At 35.4% G+C, this 10470-nt stretch overlaps 1 protein-coding gene across 8 annotated transcripts in view; it reads right to left on the reverse strand.

The window, feature by feature from the left end:
* The window catches only part of LOC121873155 (ataxin-10-like), a 95468-nt gene extending 85263 nt beyond the window's left edge, over nt 1-10205 (reverse strand). For 2 of the 8 annotated variants that reach the window (XM_042376476.1, XM_042376472.1), the window contains exon 1: nt 10098-10205. In XM_042376476.1, coding sequence (XP_042232410.1) covers nt 10098-10136 — 39 coding nt within the window. In that variant the 5' untranslated portion in view covers nt 10137-10205. Of the gene's footprint in view, nt 1-7517; nt 7611-9301; nt 9387-9913; nt 9948-10097 lie in introns of those variants that run through there. The other 6 variants (XM_042376478.1, XM_042376471.1, XM_042376477.1 and 3 more) reach the window with 5 other exon arrangements.
* Between the last annotated feature and the right edge of the window lie 265 nt (nt 10206-10470).

Consider the following 10470-nt stretch of genomic DNA (forward strand, 5'->3'; position numbering starts at 1 on the left):
TTAACGGTTTATTGAAAGAGCTTGGCAGCCAGAAGGCTGAAAATATACAGTTACATATTTGGGGAATGGGTTACGAATTACAAATAATATACAAGTAACATAAGTGATACAAATAAGATATATAATAACTAGATGGGGAAAAGCTCAAACTACAGTGCATTTCAACATAGTGACAGTGCAAGGAGTAGTGTTTACTGGGAGTGAATACACTGGTTTATTACAAGTTATTGACATAGTGTGGTATGCTATGACGAATCTAATTGGTTCTAGAACCTTGTTCGTTATAGGATTAATCCGTTCCAAGGCCCCCAAATACAACCACTTAACACTGAAAAATATAATATAAAATTGTAAAAATTGTAAAAAAGTGCATAAATATGCATCTAAACCCTTGAAATAAAGAATATCATTAATACTTGTATTAAAAAACAATAAATTAGCAAAAAAAATAAAAAATAAAATAAAATTAAATAATGTTCGTTGTAGGAGTTTCGTTCGTTATAGCATTCTCAATTTTATAGGTAAAACCGTTCGTTATAGGAATATTCGTAGTAGGATCCGTTCGTTATAGCATGCCCCACTATATATATATATATACAGTAGTACCCCGCTTAACGCGCTTTCACTTAACGCGTTTTCGCATATACGCGGTGCCTTGCCAAAGCTGAACTTTCACTTAACGCGGCATTTTTCATCATATACGTGGTGAGTGTCCGGCTCAGAGCTATTTTTAGATTCGCACCACCCCCCACCCTGCCTGACTGCCTGTTTTAGCTCATAAAATTCATACAAATTACCCAGCCAGAATATAATTTACATTGCTGGAATTCTTATAATTTGGTGATCATTTTGAATATAAACAACATATATTTTGCATTAGACATACAATTTTTAGATAAAAATTGTTCTCTAGGTAATTATGTTATCTTTTGTCCAAAATATATGACATTTATATTCAAAATATTCCTGGTCTTACAAGGAATCCAGCAATGTCAATTATATTATCCTAACTTTAGTTTGAGGTATTATTTATTAAAATTTAGTGGTTATCCCACACATCTCCTTGGGACGGTTGGTGGGGGGGAGGGAGGGACCGACCGACCGACCGACCGACCATCTGTTACCCGGTGAAGAATTATTTTTTTTTTTAACTGAAGATATTTGTTTTAGCTCATAAAATTCATACAAATTACCCGGTCAGAATATAATTTACATTGCTGGAATTCTTATAATTTGGTGATCATTTTGAATATAAACAACATATATTTTGCATTAAACATACAATTTTTAGATAAAAATTGTTCTCTAGGTAATTGTTATCTTTTGTCCAAAATATATGACATTTATATTCAAAATATTCCTGGTCTTACAAGGAATCCAGCAATGTCAATTATATTATCCTAACTTTAATCTGAGGTATTATTTAATACTAAATGTTAAAAACTCTTGAATGGAGGATTGGTGGGGGGTGGAGGGAGGGTTGGGACTGACCACGCGGTTGGAAGAGGGGGGGAAGGCAAGGTGGGGTACTTTGATTGACAGATAGTGTCGAAGAATATTTTTTTTTTTTTATTAACTGAAGATATTTTTTTTAGCTCATAAAATTCATACAAATTATCCGGCCAGAATATAATTTACATTGCTGGAATTCTTATAATTTGGTGATCATTTTGAATATAAACAACATATATTTTGCATTAAACATACAATTTTTAGATAAAAATTGTTCTCTAGGTAATTATGTTATCTTTTGTGAAAAATATATGACATTTATATTCAAAATATTCCTGGTCTTACAAGGAATCCAGCAATGTCAATTATATTATCCTAACTTTAGTTTGAGGAATTATTTATTACTATACCTGGTTTTCCCCCAAAAATTTCTCAGAGGGAAGAGCCAGTGAGTGTAGTGTGAGAAGAGGGGGAGGGAGTTGAGTCCATTATTTGAATGGACATTAACTTGGCGACTGTATTTCTCTATTTCTCTTAAGTATTAATTGTGTGCATGTACCATCATAAAATTAAGATGTTATTTTTACTACAACATAGTTATTTGTCGTCAAAAAGTGGAGTTTGGGGGTCGGGCTGGGTTCTATTGGAATTAATCCCATATGTTCTGTTATTCACTTAACGAGGTTTTCACTTAACGCGGGACCCTCTGGGTTCAATTGACCGCGTTAAGTGGGGTACAACTGTATATATATATATATATATATATATATATATATATATATATATATATATATGTATATATAAGTGACCCCTCGTTTAACGAACACCTCGGTTAACGAAATTTCGATTAACGAACTGCCTTCCATAAGGATCTTCAATTCGGTTAATGAAAAAAAATTCGGTTAACGAAGTTCTTACGAACCGACCTCAACATGTTTTCGCTTGCACTGATCGGGCAATCAGCTTTAGTATCAGTCCGCCAATACATTAATCGGTTCTAGGGCTTAAATTCCTTACTATTTTAGTAAATATCAAGAAGTTTATACTATTCAATAATTTTAAAAGTTTAATATTAAATTTTTTAGTCATTTAGCAATTATTGAACAAAATTGAAGGTAAAGTGACTAGTTTAATGGCATCCAGCCTCTTAACACAGCAAATAGGCGTTAGTCTCTCTCTGTTTTCACTGGAGGTAACATCTTGCTTGAGACTCTCTTCAACTAAACGCTTTTTTCTGTGTTTCCAAGCAAATTAATGGTCATTTTGAAATTTATTTTACATATTTACAATATATAGTGCAGTGCAGTGCAGTGTTATTTTAAAGAAAATATTCTTTATTTACAGCTAGTTTAACTTTGAAAAATACGTGTTGCCATTGTTTGAATCCAGCATGGGGCCTAAGAGATCAAGAAAAGCAATTTCAATCCAAATAAAGCAGGAAATAATAAAAAAAACACGAACAAGGCATTAAATCAAATGCGCTATGCAAAGAATATGGCATGTCGGCATCAACTGTGTCGACAATTCTTGCACAAAAAGACAAATTTAAGGAAGTGAACTTGAGAGGTAAATCTACAAGAGTGTTTAAAAGTAGATCCCTAATCGTAGAAACTGAGAGGTTACTTATCATCTGGATTAGGGAAAAACAGATGAAAGGTGATTCAGTTTCTGGTGATTTCATTTGTGAAAGAGCCAGGGAGATTTATGAACATTTAAAGACAGATCAACCTGGTTCTTCAGGAACAGAATTTGAAGATTTTCGGGCTAGCAAAGGCTGGTTCGAAAAATTTAAGAAAAGAAGTGACATTTTAAGTGTTGTTAGGCATGGTGAAGCTGCTAGTGTTGATAAAGAAGGGGCAGCAAAGTTTTTAATTGAATTTAAAAAACTGATGGAAGAAGAAAATTATCTTCCACAGCAAGTGTTCAATGTTGACGAAACTGGGCTGTTCTGGAAAAAGATGCCCAAAAGAACATTCATCACCAAGGATGAAGCCTCTTTACCTGGGCATAAACCAATGAAAGACCGTCTCACTCTATTGCTTGGTGCCAATGCTTCAGGGGATTTCCGACTGAAGCCTATGCTTGTCTACCACTCTGAAAACCCCAGGGTGTTCAAGCAACAGAAAGTGGTAAGAACAATGCTTGGAGTTTATTGGAAGTCCAACCGTAAGGCATGGGTGACAAGACAGTTCTTTAATGAATGGGCTGTTGATGTGTTTTGCCCCTCTGTCAAGAGCTACCTAACCACCAATAAACTTCCTTTAAAGGCTCTTCTCCTCATGGATAATGCTCCTGGTCATGACCCTGACCTTGCCAGAAATTTGGAGTATAAATTTGACTTTGTGAAAGTGTTGTTTTTGCCTCCAAACACTACATCACTCATACAGCCAATGGACCAGAATGTAATCAGCAACTTCAAGAAGTTGTACATGAAGAAAATGTTTAGGAGGTGTCATCAGGCAACTTCCACTGATCCTGAACCAACACTGAAACAGTTCTGGAAGACACAATTCAACGTCCTGGAGGCTGTAAAATTGATTGTGTCATCATGGCAAGAAGTCTCCAATAGAACCCTCAATTCTTCATGGAAAGCACTGTGGCCATCAGTAGTCCATGATTTTGAGGGATTTGAGGATGACACAGAGTTGGACCAGGAGATTGTGTCCATTGGTCAGTCATTGGGCCTTGAAGTGGAGGAGAAGGATGTGGAAGAGCTTGTGATGTCTCATGAGGAGGAACTTACTCCTAATGACTTGAAGGAACTGGATGAGATGTTACGGGTAGAGGCTGACAGTGGTGAGGAGGAAATTGAAAGTGATGACCATATGTCAGCTAAACAGTTGAAAGATGTGATTTACCACTGGGAGAAGTTCAGGGAACTGGCTTCAAAGCACCCACAAGTGAAAAAAACTGAACTAACTTTGTGTCATGTTGAGGACTCAGTGGTCTCCTTCTTTAAACATAAGTTAATGGTGAGGAGGACAGATGCCCCACAGACCACAATTGACACTTTCTTCAGTAAAAGGCAGAGGGAACAAGATGCTAGCCCTCAGCCTTCCACTTCAAGAAGGAGAGAGGATGTTCATGGTGGAGAATCTGTCAGTCCAGAGGTTCCTGACATTTTCATGGAAGGTGACTCACCTTCCAAGAAGCAGTAAAATGCTTCTCCTCCACCTCCACTTCCTTCTCTTCTCCCTTCTCCTCCTGCACCTCCCACTTCAAATGCACATCATCACCATCATCCAGGAGCCTTCTACATACACACCTCACAGTAAGTAAATTTTTCCGCCATTTTTGTTGAAGTTAGGACATTTTCGGTGAGCTGGAACCAATTACCCAAAAACCCATTGAAACAATGGTTTCGGTTAACGAACGTTTCGGTTAACGAACGACCTTCTGGAACGGATTGAGTTCGTTAACCAAGGGGCCACTGTATATATATATATATATATATATATATATATATATATATATATATATATATATATATATATATATATATATATATATACACCTAGACCCCGACTTACGACGGGGTTAGGGACCCAAATCCAGGTCGTAAGTCCGACATGGTTGTAAGTCCGACATAGATAAAAAAAAAATTTTTTTTAATAAAAAATCTACAATGAAATACAGTACAGTAAAAGTAATGAATAATGATGAATTGATACAGTACAGTGAAAGTAATAAATAATAAGGAATGGATACAGTGTGACTGAGCACTTAACCTTTAATGTAGTCAGCTGAATGCACATGGGGCCCCCATAATTTTCTAATTATACATGGAGACTACATTAACTGGAAACGTTTCGGTATAGAAAATGCGTGTCATTAAAAATTTTTTTTTTAATCTATATCTGAGGCGGTCATAAGTCCCGACGGTCGTAAGTCCACGTAGTCGTAAGTCAAATGGGCTCAGGTGTGTGTATATATATATATATATATATATAAAAGAGAAAGAGAGTATATATATATATATATATATATATATATATATATATATATATATATATATATATATATATATATATATATATATATATATATATATATATATATATATATATATATATACTGTATATATATATACATACAGTTCCCACTTGGTTTATCTACCTGTGATTTCACAAAGTAAGGACAATCCTCATCCCAAATCTTGGGACCAGAGCGAGACAAGGGTTTTTGAATTTTCGGATTTCAGAATTTTTTTTTTTACAGGATCAGCCCCACCCGTGGGCACAGGTCACTGACCCACATTGGGGCCTGGGGGATAAAATATAATAATAATAATTATAATAATAATAATAATACTAACAATAATAATAATACAGTAATGATTCAAAGGTCTAGGTCATGTTTCTCACTTTTGATCTTTTTTTCATTCTTGTATTTCTTTATTATTATTATTATTATTATTATTATTTAATTATTACAGTATTATTATTATTATCATCATTCTTATTTTATTTTTGTGTGTTTTTTTCTTAAAAATTATATTTACTATGAATTATTATTATTATTACTGTATTATCATCATTATTATTATTACTATTATTATTATTATAATTATTATTACTATTACATTTTCACCTCCCAGGCCCTGATGTAGGTCAGTGACCTGTGCCCGGGTGGGCTAATACAAAAAAAAAAACTTTCGGTTTTCAAAGCTTTTCGGTTTTCGGAATTTCGGATAAAGGGTTGTCAACCTGTACCACCCGGAAATATGACCGGCTCAGTCGTCCCAAAATTTTGTCAAATTACAGTACGTATTTTCGAGTCCCAACGTCAGTGATTGCGCTGTGTACGTACTGACAAAATTTTCGTTTATAATTCACTTTAAAATGGCTGGCAAGCTTAAAAGTGAGATTTTCGTGGTGCTGAGAAGAAAAAGAGACACCCATTTTAGATTTTCTATGTATTATTTAAGGATTTTCGACCTACGACCTGGATTTCTGTCCCTAACCCCGTCATAAGTCAGGGAGGAGCTGTATACACAATGCTGATAAATTATTCCTTCTTACATAAAGAGGAATAAATATATCGCAAGAATCTGCAAGTTCCGTCATATCACTGTACAGTATTACAAGTTTGGCGATACACAGTAGCAATGGTGTCATCCTTTCTATACACGTGAATACTTTCAGCAAACATTAATTCTTACATTATACTGTAATAGGATTTATTATCGACAAGATGAACCAAAAACCTACCTACCTATCCTAGAATGGAAGTTTATTACATTAATCTAGGGTAGGTTTGGTAAGAACATAAGAATGGCGGAAACTACGGTAGGTGCATTGGCCCATACTAAGTAGTCCAGTTTACACCCAACTCATATCACTCATATATCTCTCCAATCTAAATTTGAAGCTTCCCAGTTCTTTCGAGTTAATGCTGGTGTTCGGTAATAATTTGTTCCATTCAACCACAACTCTTATTTCCAAACCAATGTTTACCTATCTCATGCCTAAATCTAAATTTGTATAATTTAAAACCATAACTATGTTTTAAGCACCTGGTTAGATAGTGTAGTTACCATTATTATATGACCTTTGTTTAACCCTGACTTCAATTTATACACCTCTATCATATCGGCCATCACTTTACGCTCCTCAAGGGAGCGCACATTCAGGCAGGTTTGGTTATCTTAAATTTGGTTTGGTAGATTTGTACTGAAAGGAAAGTTGATTAGTCACTGGCTGGTTAGCTCACTGCCCAAACATGGCTTCGTGAAGCAGACAATGAGTAGCGTGTTTATTTACAGGAAAAATCATGGAAAAAATAAAACACACAAATCACAATATCTGCACCTGATTTTGCTTATTCTTGAGGTAAGAAATTGTATTTTTTTTATATTCCTGGTGCAGATGGATAACACTAATGCATTGTTTGATTTTGTTAATTTTTTCCACAGATGTTCTTTGGACTGATAGTAAGTAATAAAAATGAGATGACAATGCACAGACACTAAGAGAACCTGACCTAACCAACCAAAGTAGCCTACCTAGCCTTACCTAACTTCCTAGCTGGGGGGTCGCCTGCCATATTAAACAGAATATACTTACTTTGATATCTGGTACAGTACCAATGAAAGTAACTTTCTTGAAGCGGAATAGTGGAATTTTATGTTTTTTTGTGGACATGAGAGGACGCTCAGGCTGAGCAGGTCAGTTGTTGCACAGTGACAAAGGAGCGGACAACAACACGAGCTGACACAACAAATTTTTTTTAGGGATATATATGGAAAATAATTAATTTTTTCACATTCAAAGCACATAGAGACATCATTTTAGTGTTATGTCATTAGTTTTTCACAGTGTATTACCCTGCAATTTCCCTCATCCTTCATGCCCGGCCTACTACAGGTGATTTATGATCATAGAGAAAACTAACCAAATTAAAAAACATACGTACTTATAATTAAAAATAAAGTGTCTCCTCTTTTATAATAAGTACTGGTCAATTTGTAGTTGTGAGCAAACGCTGTTCTTTGGTTGAGCAATGTGTTTTTCCAATGGTTTAAACAATTTTAAGACAATTTTCTTCTATGACGGCTCCCATGCAAATGACTTAAATATACCGGGGGATCCAGAGGGGGGCGGAGCCACCTGGTTAGGAGGTAGGTTAGATAATTTTAGGTCATTTGCAAAGAAAGCATCATAGAAGTGTCTTAAAACTGTCTAAACCATCGGAAAAACACATCAACTCGAGAGCCATGGTTGGTCGAAACTACAAATTAACCAAAATAATTGCTATAATTATAGGCAGTGGATATTTTCCCTTGACCACCTTAGTTCCTACTAACACTATTTTACCACAAGTGCATTCCGAGTGGCTAATTGTTCATGACCAGCAAACAACTCGTGAACTATACTGTTTGACCATGACTGGCGGCATTTGCCATTTATTTCGGCGTAAGTTGATCATTGTGTAGCTATAAACATACCTAACCATATTTCTGCAGCACTTGGACAGGTTAGTATTTATCCATTGGCTGTCTACAGGTTTCCAATTTTCAATATTACAGACACAAAGACCATTCAAAAGCAAACATACGACTTCATATCATTTCTTGTGCAAATCAATATTAATGGAGTATATCACAAATTTCTGTACCGCCATTGTCAGTCACTTCTCTCCTCTCCTCCTCCTCTTTCTGTGACAACCAATGACCTTCAAGTATTGTGTCATGTGACTTGGCCCGATCATTTGAGGCAGCCTTTCACCTCTGGCGTGTGATAAGTGTTCTCTCCTTATCTAGCTGTAATTCAGAGAGTTTATGAGAGCGTGGAGAGCATCCAAATATTACAAGATCCGATTGACCTACCAACATCTTGACTGTCTTAAGTGAAAATTTTGTACTTTTAAGAAAAGACAAACTCTTTTGTCTGTAACAATAGGCATACCAGATCACCCAACTGTATCCTCCACCACAATAGCAGGTAGGCTCCCCCAAAATTGGTTAGGTTAGGTTAGGTTTCTTTTTTTTTTTGGGGGGGTTATGGTGTATTTAGCTATTCGGAGTGCACTCACGGTAAAATAGCGTTAGTAGGAACTAGACCAGTCACGGCAAAATATCCACTACAATAATTATAAGAACATCTGCAGAAAAAATTAATGATTTCAAACAATGGTAATATTGCAGCAAACAGTAACCACAGAATTCTGGTGTAGCGGACCAGAAGTTACCCAGACCAGAGTATCTGAAGGATACTTGATGTGATTAATGCTATCAAAGCATAGAACCTAATACAACCTGACCTAACAAACCCAATAGGTTGGGTTTGTTAGGTCTGGTTCTATTAGGTTCTATGCATTATCATGTTAATTTATGTGTAAATCAACTTGCCTTAATATTGAGGTCGATATACATCAGCAATAGCGAGTTGTCGTTTCATTACACTTCTAGTCCGGGTAACTTCTGGTCGGCTACACTGGAAATTCATTACACTCATTCGATCGAACAAATTTTTCAATGATTTTCTATATTACATTAAGTAAGGAGTAAGGTAAGGTAAGGTAAGGTTAGGTAACATTTTTTTATCAGATTCTTTGGTTGCTGTAATCTGCAATTTTACCGAGTTTTCATAAGTATCTCTGGTTAACCCGAACCCTTGTCTTGTTCTATTACCCCAAAAACTTTCATATCAAAGACTGCATGGCATTTCTGGCATCAAAAACATGATTATAAATACACACCTTCAACTATCAACCTAATTTAGAGAAATCAACGTAACTTCTTCCATACAGCCACTGAAACAATAATATACGACCCCGGATAAAATTCAGCAATCAACAATTAAAAAAAAAATTGCAAAAAAAAAATAACACGTTTCCTTTGCTTCCTCTCCCTGTACAAGTTTACACTTGTTACCAAAAGGAAAACCCATAAATGTATGTTAAACCAATTGTCAAACTAAATGAAGATTTTATAGAATTAATATTAATGTATTATCGAGACCTGGAACTGTCAGTTTCCCGTTCACCACTACAGTATATTATGGTCGTCAGTCCCATTATATCTACCATAATGTGACATTTTCATTTAAACCTCGGCTAAAGTCAGCTATTCATATTGTTTTTAAATTTTCCCTTTATCCCCTTCACCACTGATGGGCTCGTTAGCCGCTTTGGTTGTCACTCACGTCTTTATTTACGCACTGTTGGCTGACACCAGAGACCATCTAGAGACAGGAAAGGTTCCCAATAATCCAGTTACTACCATCATGTGTTGTCTGCTTACAGCGTCATCTATTGAGCGAACAAATAATTAGTTTAGGGGATACATATATTACCATTATTCCATTGTAATCATCATGACCTTTAAAATATTATTTCATGTTTCTAAGGCCAACTAACTAACTAACCCATGATAGGCATGTAGTTTAATTAGTGTATTAAAATCAGGAATTTTAGCATGTCACTTGCATAATTCCCATGTGTTCACAGTGGGAGCATTTTTATAATATTGCATATAATTTGGTGATGAAATTATATTATAGTGCATTGCATATTCTG

The sequence above is a fragment of the Homarus americanus genome, unplaced genomic scaffold (assembly GCF_018991925.1).
Source record: "Homarus americanus isolate GMGI-L3 unplaced genomic scaffold, GMGI_Hamer_2.0 scaffold32929, whole genome shotgun sequence".
Lineage (NCBI taxonomy): Eukaryota > Metazoa > Arthropoda > Malacostraca > Decapoda > Nephropidae > Homarus > Homarus americanus.